This window comes from Prorops nasuta, unplaced genomic scaffold (assembly GCF_024137725.1).
Source record: "Prorops nasuta isolate Cenicafe-Biocafe unplaced genomic scaffold, Cenicafe_Pnas_1.2 PNAS00017, whole genome shotgun sequence".
NCBI lineage: Eukaryota > Metazoa > Arthropoda > Insecta > Hymenoptera > Bethylidae > Prorops > Prorops nasuta.
In genome coordinates this window covers 3,379,221-3,406,031 of record NW_027116814.1, presented here as the reverse complement: position 1 = coordinate 3,406,031, position 26,811 = coordinate 3,379,221, and the positions used below count along the sequence as shown (strand labels likewise).

Genomic DNA, 26,811 nt, shown 5'->3' with positions numbered 1-26,811 from the left:
AGTAAAAAGTAATCAATTAATAGTAATTAAATGATTTATAATAATTTAGAAATCCAAAATAATTGTTAACCTTATTTTTATTTTATTTCAATAATCATATTGCGTGCTTAAAACTGAATATTACATTGTCAGAGTGGTTTGCGCGCGAATTGCAATGGCAGTTTATAATTGGTAGTCAGTTTGCAGCGCGGGCCAATGAGGTTCGAGATGAAACGTAGAAGATTTTAAAGCGGCAAGTCGAGTGTTCGTGCGCGGTCGCCATGCCATGCGGCAGAGAATCCGTGAATTTGCACCGTTAAAATCGGGGGAAATAACGATTGTTACGTGAATTTACAGTGTTTCGATGTGTGAATAATGAATACGCGTTGTGGAAGAGCATATAATGTGATGTTGCAGTGTTGTTAACCGATGACCTTCGTTTCATTCCACCATCAGCAGTCAGACGTTGGATATTAGGATTTTTGAATTCTCGTGGAACCAGCTGAGTATGTTGCTTAATATCTTCATTTCTAATATCTATTCAGTGTATCTTAGGATATGTTTTCTGTAATTTTTGTCGATATTATTTGCATTTCGACTCCTTACCATTGTGACCAATGGTAACGGTTATTCCACTTGCCTTATACGTGCTGCCATCTCCGCCATTTTGTGGAACCTGCATGTTCTCCTGCAAGTGCAGTGAAACCGCTGATTTCTCAACCTATTACCAGTTTTTAAGAAAATTATCTCGTTCTCTCAAAATTATTATGGAATCTCGACTTCCTCACTTAAAAATTAAACGTGACATATTTTCGACAAAATTTCTATTAAATAATATACGTTTAGTCAGTATATTTGAGTCATTTCTAGACGTCTCCTGCCAAATGTCTTGGAGCTTTTATTTTGGGTCTCACAGGACTTGTTTTTTCTCTCTCGAGGGAACATCCAACACCTGTCCTTACTTTAAAAGGCATAAAGCGAGCCAACAGGTTTTACAAAATAAACCAGAACTGGTTTCCAAATAGATTAAAATTGACACTGGCTCGTCTCCAAAAACTCTCTTATCCAAAAAACCGATTGAACAAATTCCTCTATATCTCTCTCTTTCTCTCTTATTTTAACCCAAGCTCGTATTATTTTTACCATTACCACTTTTACTCATATTTTTATTATTAAACTGTTTCCTCTCCTCCTATAGTATATACCTATAACGTTACACCCTATGTTAGCTTTTTTTTTTATCGGAAACTTGTTTACCGCGCAGTTTCATATCTATATACAAGTTTGTTTTTCGCATTTCGATATTTGATTTAATTTTTTCACGTTACGTGTTATCTCGGTTGAGTCAGGTTTTCGTGTATTTTCTTTTAGCGAGAAAAATAAGCTGACATAATTATAGGTATAGTATTAATAAAAATCTCGTAGAGTACATGATTAGAATTAGAAATTGATTTTTATCAGCTATATCGATAGAAAAGGTAAGATAAAGTCTGGTCGGAGAAAATAAATGGAAAACTGATATAAAGCGATGGAGTAGTATTGTATAAGCAGCGCTGAACGACCGTCTCGGTTGGTTTAAAGCGATATACCCATATCCCTGGCTGGTCTTAAGAGATCTGGTATAAGCCTGTATATAGAATCATGACCGAGCGATCCATTGCTTCGTTTCTCAGAGAATCAGATTTAATCGCACAGACGAGCCCCAGTGGAACCTTTTCTCTCTATCCCACACGACATTAAAATAAAACCCAACAATTATAAAACAAATAAGAATAAAAAGAAACAATCCACTGAAATATTTTCCCTCACCGAAAAAAACTCACTGAACCAGAAAAAAGCACATGTACACCAAGCAGCGCAGCAAAAAGCAGCGATCAACTTTCCCAGATTTTTCGGGCGAAGAAAAGAGCAGAGCTAGTGTTCCACAATTACGATACAAAATTAAATAATAAGTACAGAAGCAAAGTAAGAATTGTGAAACGAGAACGGAGATCGAGGAGAAAACAAGCAGCAAGCTCTAGTTGTAAAAGCAGGCAGATAGCAGTTTATCGAATTATTAATGAGCGTCTATGGCATTGTGAGTGAAATTTCTGAATCGAACGATGTCCATAAATAGATGTATATAATACGTTGATTAATTAGGGATGGCTGGTGCGCTGGAAAGGATAGAGAAGCGGTTTGTTGTTCATGGAAAGAAGAAAACAGAACGTTCGAGTTGTGTGTGCGCTGTGTGGTTTCCGCTTGGCAACAGCGCAGCCGGCTGAGCGCCGTGGACCCCTCCTACCCCCCACCCCCACCCCCTGGCCTCGTAGTCAGGGTTACCCCCACCCCTCCCCCACTCCGTCGCTAAACGAGAGCGAGTGAGAGACCAGAGCGCCTATCCCCTCCCCCTCGCTTTACAGCGTCTGGAGGGGCGCGCGAGTGAGTTGGAGCAAAACAAAGAGGCGAAGAGGGGGGGGGGGGAGGAGGTCTTTCATATATATCCACCAGCTCTCCAAGTTTACACTCAAAAAAACATCATTCGCTCTTCAGCATTGGCCCATCCCTTTCTACCTTATATAATTGCACGGGGGACAATGTACCCAGGAGATTCGGCAACGTAGCTTGTAGTGAAAAAACGCGCAGTTCCCCCCCCCCCTCCCCCCACTTTTCACCATTCATGGAACGTGACCGAAAATTCATAAGAATTATTTCTTTCCCAGAAAATTCGTGATCTCTCTATTGGTGCATCCACGAAACTCCAGCTTCCTTCTACTTTGCTCGACGCTTTGTTCGACGAGTGCATGTGTACGTGACCTCTCGCACGTGTCCTAGAGAGAAGAATCTGGATGGATAACGCACGACTGTTCGGGCCTTGCGTTTCTCAATTTTATTGAATTTACCTTTGGAATCTTGAGGAGTGAGGCCTTGTGGCTTCTCGTTGAATCTAGGATGGAGTCGTAGGTATCGATTATACGAGTGTGCGAAGGTTTGAGAGATTTGGGATCCTTGGAAACTCTCGTTAAATCTGAGACGGATACACGGGCTCTGATCACTCGTATCTGAATCATTCGAGAAATTTAAAATCCTCGATAACTCGAGTTGAATCTCTGTACGATTATCGATAGCTCGAGCATATCGTTTTGAGAAACCAGGAAGCCTCGGAAACTCTCGTTAAATTTATGACCGATTACTCCTATTCGAGTCTTAGGAAAGCCAGAATCCTGATAAAAAACTGTTTTTCACTGTGCTATATATGGGATGATTTACACATGGGTCTTTGAGGAAAATTAAGAATCCCGAAATGTTTATGTTGAAGAAGTGGGGATTCTCTAAAGTATTCGTTAATTCTGAGATGGAACGAAGCATTAATTACTTCTATTCGAATGTATTAGAAAATCCAGAATTCTTGAAAACCTTTTTTTCACTCTGTTATATATATAAGATAATTTCAACATGGATCTTCAAGAATCCCAAAATGTTTATCTTGAAAAAGCGAAGATTCTCGAAAATATTTTCCAATTATAAGATGTACCAAAGCATTGATTACTCTCATTGGAGTCTTAGAAAATCCAGAATCTGAATAAAAAACAGTTTTTCACTCTACTATATATAAAAAATGATTTCCACATGGATCTTCAAGCCTCCCAAAATGTTTAAGTTGAAAACGTGGAGATTCTTGAAAATATTTTCCAATTCCAAGATGGACCAAAACATTGATTACTCTCATTGGAGTCTTAGAAAATCCAGAATCTTAATAAAAAACTGTTTTTCACTCTACTATATATATAAAATGATTTCCACATGGATCTTCAAGACTCCCAAAATGTTTAAGTTGAGAAAGTGGAGATTCTTGAAAGTATTCGGTAATTCCGAGATGGACCGAAACATTTATCGTTGTTGAGAGTTTCTCATTGGAGTTGTTGGGTTTCTGCAGAGAATTTGGCAAATTGCAGATTCCGCCAAGGGCGTAATTGGTGAGATTCTGAAGGTCCTACGGCGAGGCGCAACGGGTTTTGCCCGATTTTAGTGGAATACGCGTGAGAGGGGTCGGCCTCGGTGGACGCACGCGAGGAGCCGGCAACGCCGCCTTTTGTGTCTCGACGCTGTCCATCCGGCAACGCCGCCGACTCCTATAAAACGGCTACTGACTCAAATAACTAGGACTCGGCTAATCGCGCTCCAAACTTTCGCAGCGTTTCCCTCCTCTTATCAAGCTTTTCGCGCTTCTGGACCGCATTTCAGCCAGAAAAAACAAACTCGAGCGTCACAGCACAATCAGCACACGACTCTCCGACCGAGCTGCGTAATAAAATCTCTGCAGAGCTGAGCGAGAGAAAAAAGAAAAGAGAAATTTCAAGCGAGAGAAGCGAAAGGGAAATTACATTTTCGTCGAATTAATTATAAACAGTGGGAAAAAAATACTTTAACCGCGAGACATTTTTATTGTAATAATTGCGATTAAGTATATATATTTAGGTTTAATAATAACTTCCGGTTGAATATAAATGTTTGTCTTGCGTTTTATCAGTTTTAATCTGTTCGAATCGCGTTAAAACGTTAAATGCTAAATTTTTGTATTTGAAAAATTTATTTTATATTTATTTTTTGATTTTTATGCTTATATTTCCGGTTGTTTTTGTGCGAAAAGCAAGAGAAATTGCATTTTTCTACAATTGTAAACACTGGGAAAAAATACTTTAACTGCGAGACATTTTTATTGTAATAATTGCGATTAAGTATATATTTAAGTTTAATATATATAATAACTTCCGGTTGAATAAAAATGTTTTATCAGTTTTAATTGCGTTAATTTTAAATGCTAAATTTTTGAATTATTTGAAAAACTTGTTTAGAATTCTTATTTTCGGTTTTTATGTTTATATTTCCGGTTGTTTTTGTGTATGAGAAGAAAGAGAAATTTGGCGTTAATTTTGGTGTTTATCGAGGGAACGATTGAAAAATGGCCAGAAAGCAAAGTAGAGAAGCTCTTTAGTTGGTTGAGCTTCGCGAGAGTTGGCCCCGTTTTATTATAACGCGTTTCGTTCCTCGTCGCGTGACCCGGTTTCGTGTTTTTCTGCCCGCTTAGTCAAAAACGAGAACAAAGTAGGCAGATTTTCGCCTTTCACACCGCGAGATTTCAGCGGCACCCCCGATTATCCAGACAAAAGCTCGGAGACTGCGGGAAACAGATTGGAGGATTGGTCGTAAAAAGGCGGGAAGTTTGAAAATTAGTCAACCTTGGTGAGAATCTCAGTTTGATCGAAGAGAGGGGGGGGGGGATACCGAAAGATTAGCAACAAGAATGTTGATGTAAATTCGTCGCCCTTGGTGAGAAGCGAGCGAGGTGAATTTCGATGAAACGATAACGGTGCTTACCGGGTTCTTTGATCGCTGAAAACGCTGTTCATTCGTTTATTAGAATTTTTAGAAAATAATCACCTTGTTGGAATTTAAAAAAAAATATTTTACATAAATACTAAGATATTTCTTTATTTTGAACACTAATAAGGTGCTTACCGTGTTCTTTGATCGCTGAAAACGCTGTTCATTCGTTTGTTAGAATTTTTAGAAAATAATCACTTTGTTGGAATTAAAAAATAAATGTTTTACATAAATATTAAGACATTTCGTTATTTTAAACACTCGTAAGGTGCTTAGTTACTGAAGAAACTAGTTTTATCGATTCGTTATAAAATAGAAATCTTCCTACATGAACAGAACCTGAAAAGAAATAATAAAAAGGAAATTAGAAAATGAGTATAAATGGTTGGTAAGTGTCTGGCTGGCTGTAATGATCAATGGTAAAGCTAGGTTCGACGAGTGCGTCACCCGGAAGACCGTGCGTCGATACGCCCTGGGAACCGGGAACAAAGAAACTGGCTGGATCGGGAGAGACAGCTGGTCTCCCTTCGGGATAAACAATGAGAGGAAACCCGCATGGCACGCGGGTAGAGCCAGCCGAGCACGCTTCTGCTGCCCCCCATTGGCCAACAGCGAACAATTTCACCCGAACTCTCAATTAATCCCGTGCATAACTCACCAATAAAACTTTCCCCATCCCTCTCTCTCTCTCACTCTGACAAAAAACTCACAGCGAATCGATAAACCCCAATAAGTACGCGAATCTTCCGCCGGAGAGCCGTAAAATTCTTCAGGATCTAATTTAATTACCTCGGCAGACCTCGCTTATAGTCGGACTTTAAAAACAAATTACTTTCCTTATCGTAGATGCACTTGGAAAGAAATATTGCGGGCCCAGCTGTTCCACTCGAAAAAAACACACCACCGGAAATTCCCCCCTCCCCCCCCCCCCCCTCTTCTACGCTCTCGAATCACAAACTCAGTAAAAACACATGCCGAGTGTCGTGTTGTGTTCTTCTGTCTTTCGTCCAGTGCTTTGATCTTCCAGGAATGAAAGAAAATCAACAATCCATCTACTCGCTAGATTCTTTTGTTGACTCTCAATTCCCTACTGTTTACATACAGATTTCTATAGTCGAGAGTCGCGAGAATCGTTGATAAACAAAACCGATTTTCTTGTAATTGAAATTTTGCGGTTTACTCGAGCAAAAAAAGTGTATACGGGGAAGGAGGAGAATTAGTTTGGGCTGGTTTGATGCACGGAGAAAAAAGTGTGTGGTAGGGTTGGTTTTCAGTGGACAAAGGGCTTTCTCGGAAGAGACGGTGTTTTGTTTAAAAGAAAACGTGATACATACTTCTATATATATATGTATACGTGTGCTTTGGAAATAGTATCTACTACCTGCTCGGGTTCTTAGCAGCAGGTTCCAAGAAGGGATGGGGGATATACCGTGTTGATTCCTCCTCGAGCAGGGATGAAGCGATGAAAATGACCCTGAAGGTTCTTTGTGCCCGTGGACCTTGCGTAGTGGCCCTGTCAGGCCGAGGAAGGTCTGAAAGAGCCGAAAAGCTGCATTTTTCTGAAGGGTCAGCTGCTATACGTGCATTACAGCGAGATTTCAAGCGAAGATCCGCCCACGATTCTCGACTCCCTCGTTTGTGCACTCACCATATCTCCCTCTATGCATACGTATAGCCAGCCCAGACCTGCTCGCTGTCCCTCAAAGCCCCTCTTGCCATCCTTCCAGCAACGCTGAATTCTTACAATATCAAACTACCGAAAGGCTTCGGGCTAAATAACCACAAGAATCTACGAGACTTTGCTGGGAGGGACGAGTGAAACAACTGGGGAAACACTTGTCTTTAAAACTTGCACTAAGGTATGTAAAAACTGGTAGCTGGAAGGAAGAAATAATATGGAAAGTCTTGTGCAAGGTTGCCGTTCATCCTAAAGCGTTGAATACTTACAATATTGAAGTACAGAAATTTTTTGGGCTAAATAACCACAAGAATCTAAGAGAGTGCTGGGAGGGACGAGCGAAGCAACCGAGGAAACACTTTTCTTTAAAAATACCACTGAGATCTGTGCAAACTGCTGGGTGGAAGGAGGAAAAAATATGGAAAATCTTGCGGCAAGGTCTGGGGAAATATTGCCAAGCATTGATTTTCAGATCTGTATAAGCAGTGAAACGAGACAAAGGATTTGACGGTATCTGGAGACATATTGCGAGGCAAGTCTGGGTCAATACATTGCCACAGACAGTGAACAATGCAAACTGCACGAAAGACGAGACGAGATAAAGGAAAAGCGGGAAGTCCAGCATGGAACCAGCATGAAATATCGAAAGATCCAGTGTTGGAGGATCGTACGGTGCGTTATATGCAGTTTTTCAGTCGGAGTAGCATCCTGTGTGTGCACAGTGTTGGTGTGTGCAAAAATAGAATACGCTCTGCAAGTGGTAAGTGGGATAAAAAGGCGAGAAATTTCGCGGAGGTTAAGTCTAAGGTAGGATGAGTGTAGATAGGAAGAGAGGAGGATGCATAAAAACGGAGAGAGAGAGAGAGAGAGAGAGAGAGAGACAAAGGAAAGGGCGGTGTAGATGTGGCAACATGGGAAACCTTTGTGAAACGAGAAGGGTATATAGCATGGCTGACGACGCTTTTCGTGCTTGGCAATGGGGGAGCGGCGCCGTCGGCACCCATCCCCAAAAAACATCTGCCGTCTCTGCGCCTCTGACGCAAATCCTCTCCCCCCCCCCCCCCCTCCTATATTCTCCACCGCCCCCCTTCGGCCAGCCTTCTACAAAAGCAGAAAGCGAAAATTCACGCACGAGTCCCTCGAAAAACCCAGGAAAATTCAAAATTCCAGACCCTGTAACTCGACTCTCAAATCCCCCCCCCCCACCCCCCACCTCGGCTTCCTCCTAAAAATCCCCATTTTCCCCCATAAAACTCGACCCGCAGCACCAGCGAAAGAGATTAACACGAATCGTAGGATTTTTCCCTCGAAAGGAGATTTACGACGTTGACATGGTTTCGCGAAGGACTGATTCGATGGAAGGGAGGAAAAAGGAGAGAGAATAAAGGATGGTGATTATTAGGATTGTAAAATTACACCTGACGCGCGGTAAGAACGCCTAGATTGGCTTTGGAACAACAACGGATTATAATAATGTGTTTATATGGGACTAATGAAGGATCTCTGGTGCACGGATAGAATTGCTAATAAGTCTCATTGTAACTGCATTTATTGCACCTTTCTACCTACGCACCTTAGACGGTATATATATATATATATATATATATAGCTGCGTGGGTTTGCTGTCCTTCCAGAATGACAAAGCCGAAACATAATTTTCCATCAAGCTCATTTTCCACTAGCGTATCCCTCCTTTATGTTTGTAACGTACTTTCCAGGCCTAATCCCTTCCTAATTAGCATTATCCGTGATTCACGCGTAAATCTTTGCATTTCGAAACAAAGCTCGTAATAAAATTGCTGAATTACGGGATTGCGAAAAAAGAAATGTAAAAATTTCTTTCCCACTGCTTTATTTACGACTCTATAACTCGTACAAGGGAGACAGGTTGAGAACCTCGATGAGTTATCGTTGATAAGCGAGAATCGTATGTGGATTATTCATGGAAAAATCGATTTTGTCGATTATAAAGTTTTTCAGATTTATCGCTGGCTCGAGAGAAATAAAGTATCTTGGCTGAGGCAGCAAGAGCCTTCGGCGCCACGTACAGACGTTCTACTTATGGTGGTAACCGTAAGAAACGGTTAACCGATTAAAATAAAGTAACGGTGGAGTGTGGTGACGGTCTCGCGCAAGCCACTATACTCCAGCCTCCGGACAATATTACATTCAGCTTTCCAACTTTCTTCCATCAGAAAACCTCCAAGTTTTCCACTATTCGACAAAAATCCTCTTTTTCTTGTCTTATTCTTGTCTCTGCGAATCGTCCATTGGAACTCGTTAACCTAGTCAGCTTGGATTAAACAATCATGCATAATATATCATTGTTGATAGAACAATTTTTAGTTTTTATTTATAAAAAATTATTTCAATATTTGTACGAGCGAAAAGTGTATAATCGTCAAGGTCGAATCACAAAAAATTGTGAAACAATTAAATAAAACACGATTAAAAAAAACCTCCAAGATTTCCATTATTCAACAAAAATCCTCTTTTTCCTTGTTTTATTTTTGTCTCTATGAATCGTCCATCGGAATTCAACCTAGTGAGCTTGGATCAAACAATCATGCATAATAGATAATTGTTAATACAGCAAAGTTTTAGTTTTTGTTTATAAAAAATTATTTCAATTTTTGTACGAGCAAAAACTGTACAATCGTCAACATCGAATAATCAAAATATGAAACAATCAAAGAAAACACGTTTAATATGCAAAAATAAAGCGATGCGCAATCGTAAATTGGATATCAAGTGGTAAGGCGAGGTATAATCTTTGTCTCTCGTTGCTTCGGTAAATATACGTGACGTCCGATGGATGTTGACCCGGACGTGTTTTCCAAGACGTATCGAACGGTCGGAGGAAGGTCTGTTATTACCTTGGATCGTGCGGGGTGAATCGAAGAATCCAATAATCGTGTTGTTCTTTGAGTACGAGAAGGAGAGGGGGGGGGGGGGTTCTTAATTATTAACGATAAAACCTCATTACTCCTGACGAGTGGGTCATTCCGGGTAATTCTGTGCCCGTGAAAATACCGAAGGAACACCTTTCGCGATGAAAAAAAATTCCACGCTCTTTCATTGGACCGTAAAACTGATTATTCTCCTCGAAAAATGTCGAACAAGGTGTGTGGAGTGTCAGTGTGTAGCGCGGCACCCCTGCGTCATAGGAGCGGAGGGGAAAAAAATTCAGTGGTTTTTGGCAAGCGAGAAACGCTCGGATCTCGAGACTTTCTCAGGATGGATAAGCAAAGTGGTGGGGGGGTTTTGAAAGTAGCCGCGATGAGCCAAGCTTGACGTCAGCACCGAACTCGCCGTATTTTCATTGAACCCGAGCAAACACATTCGAGGAGCGTAGTAGTGGTGTGGGCCCCCGTACAGAGTTATGTCAGCCTTCGCGCTGGCTTCCTTCCCGCGATAACACCCGAATCTCGCTCCTCGCGTCCCGATCCATTCGAACAAGAGCCTCCGTCGACAACAACTTTAATAGCCTCGAAAAATTTCCAACGTAAAAACTTTCTATCGCGACTGTACCCCGTGGAGCTGCGGCGGTGATACGAAAAAGGATGAAAAAGTTGGGTGGGTTGTGGAAAGAATGGAGAGGATTCGCTTGTTTTCGCGAGACGATTCGACGAAAACGAAAGTTTTTGTTTGGTTATCGTCAACAGGAAATTGTTGTATCGCAGGATTATCTGAAAAATCGTGTATGTCGCAGCTAAAAACACACGTTCGTCGGGTTATTTTAGGGTGGGGGGGGGGTTGCGACCTGACGAGAGCGAGCAGTGTTATCAGTGCTAAATATCACCGTTATCGCTATCGGCGGCTCTCCTCCTGATAACGGGGCCTCGTCCTCCGCACGACGTCTCGCTCGCTTGGTTCCATCCTCTTTAATATTTTTCACTCGCGAGCCTCGACGACGCTCCACCTTCCCGCACGCAGCGACTCGTCGCGAGCTCCTCGAGCGATTTGTCGTGGAAAATAAATTATTCCATGTTGCGATGATAACGCAGCTTCGAGGTACCGTCGGAGGTATAATATACTTGGATTTCACCGGGATAAATTTTTCCGCATATTGGGAATTTAATTGGAGCAGGATCTCCGATGGACGCTCGTTAAAAACATAATCATCGATATAGCTGTTTTACCGGTTATAAGCGCGGGGACCGGTCGTGCGGAACTGGTGGTGGAAACCTGCACGAAGCGTCAGACCTATTGATTTTCGACCGAGTTCTAACGATGGACTAACAGCTTTAATGGAAGCCGACGCTTCCCGACGCTTTAATCAGCCGTGCGAAATGTTTTCGCGGCACAACTTATCGTTCCTCCTCTCCGACGGAAGCGAGTCGCCGCTCCGTGTATCCGGGCGAGATAAACGCGAGTTCGACGGCAGCTGCACGCGAGAGCTAGCCGATCGCAAAACGAACCAGTTCTCCAACGGCATTGCACATCGCCTTTCAAGATTCACGCACCCGCATTTCACCCGACGGCGACCGTCGTTAAACGGCAAGTCGAGATTTCGATTGGAGAAAAGATGGTGGAAGCGACGCTTTGGCTGCGAAACTTTTTCATTTCTGTCCCGGTTCGATTCCCGCGGCAAATATTTACAGGGAAGGATTATTTAACTCCGTCAGGGCTCGACTGGGCCATTGAACCGACGACTGTATTTACGATTCTTCCTAGACGTTTCTGTAACAATAGTTGTATAGCGTATTTCTGTCCATTCACAAATTGCGATTGAGAACCCCTGTTGAAACGTCGATATCGATCAATGTATAATAATATGCCTCGTTAATTCCCCTGTTTATTTTTCCAAACTCATCCAAGTACACGAATCTTATCTATCAACTTGAACTTTTTTCCCATGAACCTCTCCTGATCTTTCCACGAATAGCTTTTACGAAATTTCCAAGATTAATCAGCGTTCGACGTATATTTTTTGGTGCCGAGTTAACGAGCTCTCACCGGCGGAAAAGTTCATTGTGAACTGTTAGACGTCTATTTCTTCAGGCGCGATAAATATCAGGCAATCGTAGGCGGCAGATTTTCATGTCAGGCTCCCACGAACCGCGAATCGCGGCTGGTTAGTATGCGTTATGGCCTACGCAGCTTTCTAGTAGGAATAGCGGTGCTCATTCTACCAAAATAAACAAGCATCGTGAATAATTAACGGATTCTTTGGCAAGCAAAAAGTGGGAATCGCTGCAAAAACACCACACGAGTAATTACACGGAAAGAATTACGTAAACGATATCGAGCAGCGCGATATTCCAAGGCGCTCCCTCGATCGAGAGAACGAGTCATGGCGTTTCCCACGAAAGTCGAGCATGGATCCTCGTCGAATATTTTTCAGCCAACGGAGAGTCGAAACAAAGAAAGAAGCGAGGAGGATCGAGAGTAGGGGGATGGATATACGCGCACGAGTAATGGCGAGTGTTTATCATTATCCGCGATGGAAGAGCAGCACAAACTGCGTTATTCGAGCGAATTGAGAACCACTGTTGCGCGGTCGTAGACACTGGCTGTCCGTATTCGGGACGCAGCTGCACGCGAATCGTGCGCTGTGTGCCAACGCGCAGCGGATGGCAGTCACGTGACCGCGGGAGGCGGGCCGTGGTTGGCGGAGCGTCCAGGAGCCCCCACCACCGCGAAACCTAACAAAGAGACGCGAGGCTACGTCTGGCTTGGAAAGCTGCGATGCTGCCATTCGAAAGTCCTCGGCGTTCGGTGGCTGTAGGTCCGTCGAGTCTCGGTCAACGCGATCCACTCGTAGAAAACACAAACACACGACACTGATACACAAGAACGCTACTACACCCGATCCTACCGAAAGGTCCGAAAACCGCGAATATTCCCAGGCAGAGAAACCAGAGAGAAGCAGAGCGAGATAGAGCTAGAGAGGGGGGAGACACAGAGCCGAGTTGAAACAATCGATAAATATCAGTGTGTGGAAGAATCGCGAGAATCTTGGAAGTGACTCGCAGGTTTCATCTAGAACGAGACAAGCAGTGGGGCACGCCTTGCAAAAGGGCGTGCGAGTGTGGAAAGGAAGAAAAGGCAAATACGAGCTGGAGCGGTACGCTGCGACGTGGCGACGCCGCCATTTTGTGGAGAAACGAACGGTACGGCTGCCATCTCCCTGTCCACCGTGACGACGCAACAACAACGACAACGACGACGACGACGACGACGCTGTTGCTGCTGCTTTCCTGGAGGAGAAAGGGACAAAGAGAGAGAGGAACAGAATAAAATAGAATAATATACACACGGAAAACATAGTGCTGGTCAAAGTGAGAGAATCAACAGTGAGAAAGAGAAGGAAAGAAAGAGAGAGAGAGAGAGAGAGAGACGCGTCGGCGCGTCGGTTCGGGAGAAAGTCAAAAGTGGATGTTAGCCCTACGCACCGAAGTTTCGAGAGTACCGCAATCATGAGACTAGAAATCGTGTCGGCGGCGGATTTCCTGGTGCACCTGCTGCGTCTGCAAGCTGGTCAACTGTCGGAGAGGCAATTGGAGATGTTCAAATCGTCGCTAACGGAGGTTCTGAGACTACGCTACAGGGATCACTGGTTCCCGGACAGGCCGAACAGGGGCAGCGGTTACAGATGCATCAGGATCAACGGGAAGATGGACCCGGTGATAGCTCAGGCTGGTGCAAACGTTGGCTTGCTGCCAACGGTGCTGCACAATCTTTTTCCAACGGAGCTCACCATGTGGATCGATCCCGCGGAGGTTTCTTACAGGATTGGCGAGAACGGTTCCATCTGCGTCCTGTACGAGCGCACTGGCCCGGAACCGGACGAACCCAACCACCAGATCCAGCAGCCCATCCAACAACAACAGCAACATCCGCAACAACAACAACCGCAATTCGAGAGCTGCAAGGACTCCCTTCTGCTGGAACACACGCAGTTTAGCGAGCAAATCGCTGCCTTCGTGTCCAGTTGAAGCGATCATCCATCATTCGCCGTCGCTGCCGTCTCTCGCCTCCTCCTCCTGTACGTTGCATCTTTGATGAACCGCCAAACGACTCTCGACAAGAAAAAGACGACCCAGAATCATCATCATCATCACCTCGCCGCGCATCATCGTCGCTCTCCTGCATCCTCGATTACGTGCTCTCTCTCTCGATCCGTCACTGCTTCGCCGCTCTCCCACGACACACACTATATGGAAACGAGAAAAAAACAAACGTCAACAACGAAGAAACAACCATTTCTGATTCCGTGCTTTCCACTTACTGCCCGTAGGATCTCCAGCCTGTTGGCAAAATCGAGTCTAGTCCTAAGGAACGGATAAGCCTCCCCCTTCCCCTCGCCTATCTAGAGCGAGATGTTAGCGTTTTGGAAGGGGAATATCCTGGCCAGTAGTTGTTCTCTCTGGTTCCCGATTTTTGACTGTGAGAAAGTGCGTCCGACTCTTCAGTGAGAGAAACCAGGGACTCTCCGACCCTTTTTTTTATATACACAGATATATATATATATATATATATATGTATATATATATACAAACACATACACACGTACATTTCGTCGATTTGATCTCAGCCTTCTTTGAAATATTCTACGAAGATGGAATTCTTGCCGGAGGAACAGTCGTCGCCGCTTCGGACATACGTGGGAGATCCCGCGAACGTTGCAATAGAATGTACCAGTAACGTTCCACACACCAGTAGAGTTTTTATCAACGTCTGCTTCCATTTGCTACGTTCGAGTCGTTATTCGGGTAGCATCGTCGAGGTTGAATAACAGAGCGAGTACTCTTTCTTCCAATCCTGTCGCTGGAGATCTCCAGGAATCACACATACACACACACGCGAGCCTGAACAACAACATCACGGACGTGTATGCATCGTCTTCTTGGAAGGATGCGAGAGAGTAAACAGAGGAGCGAGACGAAGCTCGCCAGAGCCGCCATTTTCTCGTCCAAGACCAGCTGGACCATCGGCATCATCGTTATCGTCATCATCCCCCAGTTGACTCGTCATCCAGGATCTACGTAATTCGCACCATTACTGGTTGTATTACCGCTATTTGGGGTCTCTCGTTCTTATCTTTAGAAACAAAAGGGTAAAAATGTGTGCGGGAAGAATAATTCAGGTTTTTAATGCGGCATGGAAGGTAGCGAAGAGTTTATTATATATGTACATAGGGAGAGAGAGAGAGAGAGAGCAAGAGAGAGCGAGAGAGGGGAGGGCTCGAGACAAAAAATTGTACACTAAAATCGTGTATCGTCCACGAAGAGAATCATGTATCGAAATTCGCCTTTTTCGAGGCAAAGGGGGGAAAAACCAGGCAGCTGTGATTTTATCTCGAGCGCGTTCAGCGGGGAGGAGGAATGATGTGTCCAGGTGACAACCAAGGTAAACATTTTCGAGGGACTCTCCCAGACGCTAGTGGAGAAAATCTTGCATGCTCGTGCCGGGAGAGAATCTCTCGCTTACCCCACTGAACGCGAAACGAGATGCATTCGCTTAATCGTTTATTGCGCGGACGGTAACTTGTCCATTTCGTTTTTATACCGGCTCAGTTATCAACGCTTACCGTTCCAGGCAACGGTTCCAACTTGCGTTTCCTATACACGTATATATATATATATATATATATATATATAAACATATATACACTATGTAATATTACGGATATAGTTTATCGGCGAAGAAAAGCAATCGAATTGTACATATGATATTGCGATAGTTTGTATAATTAAATTATACTATTTTAGATATTTTTGCTATTTCTTTTTCTTGTCCAAGACAGTATTTTTTACACAATTATTTATACAAAATTTAATTCTCTAATTGGGAAGAGAGGGGACAAAAGAGTGCAAGAAAAGAAGAGCACTGCAACAAGAATATTGTATATAAAAGCTAGAAATTGGCAAGTTATCGTTCGTTCGTGCCGAGTCGATCGGATTGGTCGAGAGAGCTGGGCTTGATCGAGAAAAGAGGGGGGGGGGGTAGGATAACCGAGCGAGGATACAACGAAGAAGCGATAGCGAGAGTTTCCACGAGGAGTCGTATTGTGAGATAAAGGGGATGATGGAATTTATATCTGCTGCGAGAAGCGTGTGAAAATGCTTGGTGCGTGCTGAAAAAAAGGCTTGCTGAAAAGGGGGGGGGGTATCGCGTTTTAAGCGCTCGAAAGCTCTGTACGTAGCAATTATGGAAACCGTGTCTGTGATTAAACTAAGAATAGAGAGACAATACAAAGCAATCTCCGTATGTAAACGACCTAATTGGACAGAACAGTGATACATATACATATACAGAGATTTGGCAATGTGTATTTACGTATATATTCGTGCGTGTGTCTGTATATGTATGTATATATGATTTGTGTGTGTGTATATATATGTATGTATGTACTTACACTGTCGGCATGTGTATAGCAATCGAAATTACTCCGTTTCTCTTTTTGTATTCGTCCCGATCGATTTATTCTCGTATATTCAAACCCACGACGAATCTATCTTCCCAGTACAGAGTAGTAATCTATCGTATTAGTCTATATAGCTTATAGCCGTGTTTTGCTCTCTCTATTCGCGAGAAATTTCTTTGTGATCGAAGGCTACGAATAATTTTCTGTCCGACTAACTCCGTGTACCTAAAAACTTGTGTATTTTTAGCATCTTGATTTTATTATTATTGTAATTATTCATACGTTATCGAGTACTACTATTTTTATTATTATTATTATTATGTAACGAACGAACGACTGCACGTCTAATTATTTGCGAACCGCGCGAAGCGAGAGAGAGACAGAGATATATGTAGAGTTACACAAACCGTTCTAATCGTAATTCCGATTTTACTTAGAATATTATTTTCGGTTCAAGTTGCTATTCACGTCCACAGTACAAACTCTAGGCTAGGATTTTTCTCACTTATTTCTTTCTTTTTTCGTGCTTTTCTTCTCTCATCGTCCTTTCCAAACCGCGCGACCCTTCGTCGATTGGCCAAAAAAGCCCGGCGAAACGATCTCTCCCCGAGACTTTCCGTTGAAAAATTCCACCATTCACGTGTTTACATCGACGATTCGGCGAGTTTTAATGCAAAACAATTGAGTTTCTCTCGGGGCGACTGGTTTTCGCCGGAGATTTTTTCCTGGGGAGGCCACAATTGTAATTATTACACTGTTCCACGCACACTTACACTCGTGTAACCACATATACACACACATAAACACACACACAAATCTTGTAACTATATAGAATCCTTCAGGAAGAATTTGTACAAACCAGCCGGGCCACACGGGAGCCCGGCAAGTCTGTGATTTTAGCTTGGTTAATTCAGTATTTTTTTAAATAAAACGAGAAAATAATCAACGTTGTAAAGGATAAAAAAAGAGGGACGAAGCGAGCGAGACCGTATTGGCTAGGATCCGGGGGACAGTCTTGAGGAATTTGTGAGTTTAAGGGAGGGTATAGGGGGGGGGGGGTGTGCGAGAAATGGCAGGGTAGGGTAAACCGTTTATAATTGTGTATATTCTCGTTGATCAGTAGCGATCGTTCTCTCCAACGAAAATTGAAGAAACACCGATTATTATGCTTATATACATATATATATATACTCTTGTTTCTCTCGTTTTCTTTCTACTCGTACCTTCTTTCGATCGATCGATGAGAAAATAATCTTTCGTGCAATTGCTGGGATTACTCGAACGCGTTGATAAAGAGGCGAATATATAGAATTTTAAAGAAAGATATATATATAGTATATATAAAAATACAGAACGTTCGTTGTTGGTTTCTATTTTGCGCGAGCAACAACGAGACTGGCAATTCCATTAAAGTGCATTTATATCGTTAATTATCAGTTGATTAGCGTCGTTTATGCTTTATACGTATTTACTGTGATTACGAAACGTACCCTCGACATATAAGTTAGCCATGTAATATCTTCTTTACCTAGAACGTCTCATCTCGTAACGACAACAAATTTCATTCTTCTTTTCTTCGCCTTCGCGTTCCAACTCCCCCCTCTCCCCTTTGTTTGTTTACATCCGCGCCCGATCTTTCGTTCATCGTCGATGTTTTCTCCTTTTGTCCGAAATTCTGAGAAACGGTAACCCGAGCTACTGCTTGACAAATTCCAATTCGCTGAATCGACTGATTTCTATAGTGTTTACCTTACCTTTCGGTTTCCCGGAATTCTTTCTTCTTCTGTGCAAGAGTGTGAGAGAGAGAGAGAGAGAGAGAGAGAGAGACTTAAGAATAAGAGAAGCGTGCGACGTGAGAGTTTCTTCGTTTCGGGACACACACACACACACTCTTACAACACATAAAAAAAATTGTAAATTGGAGATTCGCAGCAACGAAGCACGAAATAAATTTTACAACCACGAGACTCGGATTATTCGTCGAGCTCGGAAAACACCGTCGAAAGAAATTTTCTTTGCGGGAAATTTAGTATCTGTAAAACCGAGCAAATTCGTTACTCGATTTGAATTATCAACACCCTGTATATGTACTCTGTAACTTTAACGACGAATTTTCATGTCGATTCACGCCGAAAACAATGTGTGTATATAGATATACATTATCATTATACGTACTGATATTTCTCATTGGTTTCGGTGGTTCGCGATAACAAAATTCGTCGATAAAAATTACAATTCTGCAATCATTGTATGGAGAAGCAAAATTTCTGAACTAACACGTTGCGATTTTCGTGGAAATTCTTAACGAGTTTCCCAAAAGCATCAAAAAGAGTTTTTTCATACGCGAATAATTTTTTGCTTAACATTTCATCGAGTTCTTGATAATTCGAATTTTTCGTTTTATGAACGAATTTTTTTCATCGTTCGACCTAAAAATTGTTCGCAAATTCAAAGACTCTTTTCGGTGCGAATCGTCGTATTTGGAAAGCTCGAAGGGTTTCCACGCGTTCATATCGCAAAGCTGACGAAAATTGTGTAACTCAGACGAGTTCTTCCTGGAAATTTCTTTGGACGGTTCGAATGACTTTGTTTGGTGGTAGTGGTAGGCTGCGACAGACAGGCACTCCGTACGAACAAGATATGAAAAAAGCGCATACACAACTCGAATTTGTAGACTCGTAGGTTTATCATTAATTATATTCAATTATAATTATTATTGTCTATTATCAAACAATGTAAAAGTATATTTAGTTTTTAGGTTTATTATAATGTCTCTATGATTTTCCGCTTGTACATACGCCGTGAGCTCGAAAAAATTCATCTTATGGAAAGAAATCTATAATTTTTTCGACTGTTTTTGTACAGAGATAATAAAAACGAAGGCCTCGTGCTTATGAAATTTCATGAATATAATCGATGCTGTATTTTTATTCCTTCATCTACATCCTCCTTGGTTTGTATTATATCTATATATATTATATTTGTATATTGTGTAACGAAATGGTTTTTTTCGTAGAGAGTGATAATTGTCGGTAGGAAATCAACGAAATTAATTGCTCTTGCGTAATGAAATTCTATCTTCTTTATTGTCAATTATTCTGATCTTTGTGTGCGAATTTATTAATAAATCAATTATCAGCAAGATTCTTGTATCACTCGATTTTTCTAGATCGGTTTGATATTTTCTTTTGTTTCTTTTTTATTTTATATTTATATATAGACAAATATTTCACGCAATTCTCGTGCACGTTTCAGCTCTGAGAACCAACAGGCGTATGATTGGTGGAATCGATCACCAATCCGATCAGGTAGACCATGTTTATTTTATATGCCGTTGTGTATTCTTATAGACGGAAGTACTTGTATAGATTCTCAATGCTCGATTATACTTAAAAAAGAAAGAAATTTTATAATGTTAAATTTAAGGAATTTATTCTTAAAGAGAGAAAATTATTAAAGAAAGAAGTGAGTTTCGAGTTTTTTTAAATAAAGAAACGTTATTTTTATTATTTTTACCATTATTTTATATGCCGTTGTGTATTCTTATAGACGGAAGTACTTGTATAGATTCTCAATGCTCGATTCTGTTTAAAAAAAGAAAGAAATTTAATAATATTAACTTTAAAGATTTTGTTCTTAAAGAGAGAAAATTATTAAAGAAAGTGAGATTCAAATTTTTAGAGTTTTTGAAATAGAGAAACGGTATTTTTATTATTTTTGTCGATTGTTTTTTTAACTTGGCTTGGCAAGAGAACGCTAATAGTCTTCCTAGACTCGTTGCTCGTCGAATTGACCAAGAAGAAATTTAATCGCGAAGAAAAGAAATGGAGAGTTTTAAAGATTAGCTATTTCGAAAAAGCAGTGCTATTCTGCCTGGTTTTCTACAATTTAGCATCAACGAGGAAGACCATCAACGTCGCTTCAGTTTTTCTACACTCGCATGCTCGATCGAACGAGTGGAGTAAAAAATAAGTTAATAGGAATGGAATTATTTCAATTGCAAATTCTAGCTGGTTTCTTGATGTTTTACAGCATAAATATAAGGAAATATCGCTTCAGTTTTTCTACACCGAGGTATCCAATTGAACGAGTAACATAAAAAATAAATCAGTTGGAGTGAAATTATTTTAATTGCAAATTCCAGTTAGTTTCTATATGTTCCACAGTAAACAGGGAAATATCGCTTCACAATTTTTCTACTACACTGAAATATCCAATTGAACGACTGACATAAAAAATAAATCAGTTGGAGTGAAATTATATTAATTGCAAATTTTAGTTGGTTTCTATGTTTCACAGTATAAACAAGGAAATCATGAACATCATTTCAGTTTTTCTACACTGAAATATCCAATTGAACGAGTGACATAAAAAACAATTCAATTGGTGTGAAATTATTTTAATTGCAAATTCCAGTTGGTTTCTATATGTTCCACGGTACAAACAGGGAAATATCGCTTCACAATTTTTCTACAACACTGAAATACCCAATTGAACGAGTGACATAAAAAACAAATCAATTGGAGTGAAATTATTTTAATTGCAAATTCCAGTTTTTCACAGTATAAACAAGGAAATCATGAATATCGCTACAGTTTTTCTAGACTCGAATGCTCGATCGAATGAGTAAAATAAAAGCTAAGTTAATTGGAGTGAAAATTAATTTAATTATATAGTAATGAAGCCAACAGAGAGAGAGAGAGAGAGAGAGAGAGAGAGAGAGAGAGAGAGAGAGAGAGAGAGAGAGAGAGAGAGAGAAATGGAAGTTTGCAGGGCGGATATTAGTTTTAGGAGAGGAGTGTTATTCTGGCTGGCTGGTGGTTTTCTAGCCTAGCTTAGCGTTTAGCATAGCGAGAGAAGACAAGCGACGTCGTTTCAGGCTCGTTCGACTCAAGGCGTGCCAAATGACGCGAGAATGGCGAGGAGAGGTCAGCCTCGGTTGTTGCCCTGGCCTCCGCAACTCAAACGGCTTCAGGATCTCCTACTCAGCCATCGCCAGGCTTTTCCTTCCACACACACACACACACCTTATTCTCTTTTTACCCTTAAGCCGTTCTGGCACAGTTTCCATCTACCATCTTTTCCATTCTCTCTCTCTCTCTTTCTCTCTAAATTTCTCTCCCTCCAAATCCTAGTCTCTCTTCCCCCCCCTTTTTAAATTTCTCCCACCCCCCCCCCCTCTCCATTTGAAACATCAGCATAACAACCCATCGAAAGACATAAATTTCCTCGGAACAAATTCATAGCGTCGAATTTCATTGCTCGACTTTCACCTCCCGCCTTGGAGAAATGTCAGGGCTGGCCGAACGAACCGTGTGGCAAATCTTCGCACGATTTAAAAATCCATTGCGTCACGGGGAGACGAGATAACCCGAGAAAACAAAAAAATCCAATTAGAGTCCCTCTCAGCGCGTTTCTCCGGATGAAAAAACGCTTCGATAGCAATATAATCGTTCTACGCCACCAGCTGTAAGAAAAATATCTCGAAAAGCGCGTGTTTGTGTTTTTCTTCGCGAGAGGCTCGATACTTTTCGTGTACAGGGTCCGACAGATAAAACGACCAAGTCTATGGACGTAGAATCCTCTTTATCTTTCAGACTGGAAAATAGTTGAATTTTCTCCACACGAGATTTTCCAGTGGAAAATCCAAATAAAAAAAATTTCCAAAAAGTTCTATAGAAAATCAGTATTTTTAAATTAAAAAGTAAAATACAATGTTTGTCCTCGATTCTTCGGTTTATCTCTTCGACCCTGTATTAACTATATATAAACACATTTAGTATATAATATAATTTCATGAAAAATCAGTATTTTTCATTTAAGAAAAGAAATTAATTTTTGTATCCTCAATTTTTCGTTTTATCTCTTGGACCCTGTATTTACTATATATAAACACATTTAGTATATAATATAATTTCATGAAAAACCAGTATTTTTCATTTAAGAAAAGAAATTAATTTTTGTATCCTCAATTTTTCGTTTTAACCCTTGGACCCTGTATAATATACTATATATATACAGCATTTAGTATGCGATACAATTGCGAGTGGAACGATATCGATGGATGATTAGTGAAAAATGTTTTGTGTCTTTTCTCTGTGCAAGTAAATGGAGTTTTAACGAGAGGGTCAATGCCGATGAGAGGAGAATGGACGAAGAGGAGGAGAGGGAGAGGGAGGAGTCGTCGAGCAAAGAGGAATGGCTAAACGTGGAAAGATGCTCGTATCGGGGCGAGGGCAACGCAAACATCGTCGTCGCTTTTTCTCGCGTGAGTAATGTGCGTCGTACGTACGACAGCTTCATCACCATTACACAAACATTACGAAATCAATTATTCCACCATTCCTAATCTCGGACAAACAAATCCCAACCCCCCCCCCTTCCCACCCTCCTTATTCGATCAACTCGTTCCTTTCGAGAAAACTTTGCGCTCCTCATGATAAATTCACACTCGATCTGTTTTTATTTTTTGTTTGGTTGAGAGAAGTTCAGATCCGAAGCCTCCAAATTAGCCTCGTCGATATTATTTTGCCAAATCGTAAGAAATTTCTAATTTTCAAAAAATTCACACTCCATCTGTTTTTATTTTTTTGTTTGGCTGAGAGAAGTTCAGATTCGAAGCCTCGGAATTAGTTTTAATAATATTATTTTACCAAATCGTAGTAAAATTCCTAATTTCCAGATAAATCACTCGTTTTCCATCCATTTCCCAACATTAACTCGCTTTCTCGAGAAAACTTTGCCTCCTCCTGATAAATCCCTCCTTAATCTTTTCTTATTTTTCCTTTGGTCGCGAGAAATTCAGATTCGAATCCTCGAAATTAGTTTCGTCGATATTATTTTACCAAATCGTAAGAAAATTTCTAATTTCCAGAAAAATGCCTCTTTTCCCACGATTTCCCAACGATAACTCATTTTCTCGAGAAAAACTGTTTTAGGCCAGTGTTAAATCTCTCTTTTTGCTGTTTCTAATCGCGAAGAAAAAAATGCAGTGAAACTGTTGTGAAAAATTGCGTTCTCGCTGGAAGCTACGCGAGGGTTGACTCGCGTTTAAAAGCTCCTGTTCCAGATTCGCTGATATTTTCGCGATAGACGCTCGAGTCTATGTCGTAGTGACGCATAAAAAAGTTGCAGCCACGTCACAGGTGGCGAGATACTCGACCGAGTATCGATCCAATCGCCGCACAAGGCATTACTGAATAAAGTTAGACATGACGCATATGCCTCTCTCTATATTTCCCTTTTTTTGCACATTTATTTTTACCCTCCCCGTGGTAATCGACCCAATTACCAGCAGAAATTATCGTTTACGCGCGAAAGTCACTCAGAATTTTATATTCGAATTTTGCGTGGATCGCAAAATACCAGAAATTAATCATTATTATTTTTATGGAATCATTCCTGATTACCTTAATCAACACTTTCACTGAGAAATTAAAATTCTCATTACATTTAAAAACACTTAAACATTTTTTACAATCCTTTTTTTCTTTCATTTTGAAATTTCAATTGTGAAATAAACAAAAAAAAGAACCCAACACTTATAACAATCTATTTACAAGAGAGAATAATCCTAATTAACGCTTTCATTGAGAAATTAAAATTCTTATTACATTAAAAACATTACAAAATTTCCAACAATCCTCTTTTCCTTTCATTTCGAAATTTCAACGGAAATAAATAAAAAAAAAAGGACCCAATACTTATGAAAATGTATTTACAGGAGAAAATAATCCTAATTAACACTTTCATAGAAAAATTAAAACTCTTATAACATTTAAAAACACTAAAAAATATTCCACAATCCTCTTTCCCTTTTATTTTGAAGTTTCAACAGTGAAACAATCGAAAAAAAGAACCCCACACTCATAAAAATGTATTTGCAGGAGAGGTGCGTGTTGCGGTTGAGGAAATGGTCACTGGAGGAGGGCAGACCGGAAGTGGGGAGACGCTGGGCCGAGCGAGAATACAGATTCGCCAAACACGTAGCGACTTTCTTTCTGGGCGATTACGCAAAAGTCCCTGAAATCCGCCAGTACTCGAAAAGGAGCGTCGAAGAACTCTCGAGGCGCATTTTCCCATCCCGTCCAGGTAAGCAAAAAAAGCGAAGAATAAGAGAAAAACGAAACCAGTGGCTCGAGGAGCCAATTGTGCTGCTCGCAATAGTAATGGTAGACTCTCTGAATTTTTGCAGTTCGCATCCGACGCAGACCTTTGGCATTTCCTTAACCGGAGGATTCGATCCGGCACGGTGGCTCCAATCGCGTCTCTTCCCCTGGAATTCCAGCAAACTCCAACGTGCAGGCTCGATAGGCGCGAAAAAAGCTGAAAAAAACTCAGCACAATAATATTTACGCCTCGGATGAGAACCCCTGGCGAATAAATTAATGGCGAAGAAGAGCGATCCGTCCGAATCGTGCAGAGTTTGCGCCAATTCCACGAGCCTCTCATGCAAATTGCCACCGGCCGAGTTATCGCCTCCTGGAGGAAATTTATAACGCGCCTGGTATTCGTGAATCACTCGGAAGATCGCTTCGGTGGTTCGATGACGATACTGATATTTTTACGAGCGAAACGACCGTGTAGGTGGTTTATTTTCAAACCCAAACGCAAATATCGTGCAAACAAACTGCGTAAATGCATAGCGAAGAGCGTGACGCGCTGCATTTCGACATTTTTATGCGCTCCCTGGCGCCCCGGCCAGTCGAAACACGAGCTAGAATTTAAGTCAACGATACTGAAGAATCAATTGGTTTGCTAAGCATTTGGATTTTTTCAGAGCGACGACGACACCAGAGGATAATCGAGGAGTTTGCCACTGTGTATCCTGATTACTGCCTTTTGCCTCACCAAGTGGAACGTGCTTGTGTGCAAAACAGTCCAGCATTCTGTGTGGAGATTAAACCGAAGCAAGGCTATCACAATGCCGAGGCGCAGAGATTGCAAAAATGCTCGTATTGTCTCACGCAGTATTACAAGGTGATTCTTTCTTTGATAACGTTGAGCATTGATTCAGGATGAGCATAATCTGGTAGGAGAGTGCTTGTTCATTAATAATTCACGTTTCTGATCTATTTTGTTTTTCTTGTAGCTCAGGGTGGCTGCAATTCAATCGAGGAGCCAGTATTGTCCATTGGATTTATTTTCTGGACGCAGAAATAGAATCTGCAGAGCCTTGGAGGCTCTTCTCAAAAATCCGCAGAATAATTTGAAGATTTTCAAGGATGGTAACGTTGTTTACGATCACAACTCCCATGTGGATTTAGCTCGAGCTGTTTTGAAAGATTGGTTTGGCTTTGATGAGCACGGTAAAAATATTGACAGGTTTTGCAACGTGGTTTGCGATGCACTTTTGCGAAATTATCATGAAAATGATTTGGATGAGTGGAATTCAGCTGATATTGCCTATTCTTCCACTGCAAAGGAATCTGCAAACGTGATTTTTCGTACTAATGAGGTAACTCTTGATTTTTGCTTTTTTCTTTTATGAGTTTGTTATTGGAATATTAAAGATGTTTTTTTTGTTTCAGCCTTGCGACTTTGGCGAGCCCCAATTACCGGAGAATAGCATTTTGGAGAGGATCCTTCGTATGCAAAAATTGTGCTACGTGCCTGCAGAAATTGTCAATGATATCTATGGCAAATATTCAACTATAATTGACAATGACATGGTTTATTTTGGATTAAATAAATTTCATAAAACACCGGATACTCGAGAATTACTCGAGCAGACGTTTCCTGTCCCCAATGAATTTTTGCTCCTATTACAGAATTACTTTTTATATTGCACAGCGAGAGACTGTTCAATTTTGGTAACTTTTAAGGAAACTCAATTGTAAGTTTGTACAATCATTCATTTTTAAATCGATGCCACTGTAATCAATACTGACGTTAAAGCGAGAAAATATTTTGCAGACATGATTCTATAAGTAATAAGAATGCTGTGATAATTTCGGACGATAAATACTTCCTGAGTAACGTAAACGTGGCAGATTTAGATCCGAAGAACGTTCACAAGATCAAAAAGCACCAGGAACGAGACGCCAATGTACTCAGATGTGCTTCTGATGAGTTAGCAGTAGAAGCAACAGAGAGGAAATAATTTTAATTGTCTGTATTACACGTTAATAAAAAGATTGAATGCGTCTAAAAACAAATTTATTTTAAAATTAATTTTTCTTTCTTAGATAAAGAGCGAGAAAGAATATTCCACTGGATAATTGATATTGAGCAGTGTAGCACGGGAGACCGAGTTTGGAAAGCTGAATGAAACAGGAGCTTCTTTCATGAATTGGATGTAAATTGGACAAGTTTTGGAGCAGAGCACGTGCGCGAGGCAACCTCGAAAAGTGATTGGTCGAGCTCTGCCTCGTACCGACACCGAGCGACAGCTAGCAGCGCCTATCTTGGTTCTGCT

General features: G+C 41.1%; 2 protein-coding genes across 3 annotated transcripts; both read left to right on the top strand.

The window, feature by feature from the left end:
• The first annotated feature begins 237 nt into the window (after positions 1–237).
• On the top strand, positions 238–26,694 carry Ipk1 (Inositol phosphate kinase 1). 2 transcript variants are annotated; one of them, XM_066737065.1, is made up of 8 exons: positions 238–485; positions 22,500–22,662; positions 24,281–24,485; positions 25,174–25,373; positions 25,486–25,851; positions 25,925–26,229; positions 26,310–26,504; positions 26,582–26,694. In XM_066737065.1, the coding sequence occupies exons 2-7, from the start codon at positions 22,543–22,545 to the stop codon at positions 26,494–26,496; spliced, it is 1,383 nt and encodes a 460-aa protein (XP_066593162.1). In that variant the 5' UTR covers positions 238–485; positions 22,500–22,542; the 3' UTR covers positions 26,497–26,504; positions 26,582–26,694. The 2 variants fall into 2 exon arrangements, with proteins under 2 accessions (XP_066593162.1, XP_066593161.1); XM_066737064.1 differs by lacking the exon at positions 26,582–26,694 and having other exon boundaries at positions 26,310–26,535.
• LOC136779618 (protein BTG2-like) lies at positions 12,716–19,307 on the top strand. The gene has a single exon (XM_066737304.1). It carries the CDS (start codon positions 13,444–13,446, stop codon positions 13,960–13,962), a length of 519 nt encoding a protein of 172 aa, XP_066593401.1. The 5' UTR covers positions 12,716–13,443; the 3' UTR covers positions 13,963–19,307.
• Positions 26,695–26,811: the final 117 nt, after the last annotated feature.

Coding starts and splice junctions, on each gene's coding strand:
- Ipk1 (XM_066737065.1), top strand. CDS start 22,543: ATGGACGAAGAGGAGGAGAGGGAGAGGGAGGAGTCGTCGAGCAAAGAG. Junction 24,486..25,173: donor CATTTTCCCATCCCGTCCAG/GTAAGCAAAAAA, acceptor GGATTTTTTCAG/AGCGACGACGACACCAGAGG. Junction 25,374..25,485: donor GTCTCACGCAGTATTACAAG/GTGATTCTTTCT, acceptor TTTTTCTTGTAG/CTCAGGGTGGCTGCAATTCA.
- LOC136779618 (XM_066737304.1), top strand. CDS start 13,444: ATGAGACTAGAAATCGTGTCGGCGGCGGATTTCCTGGTGCACCTGCTG.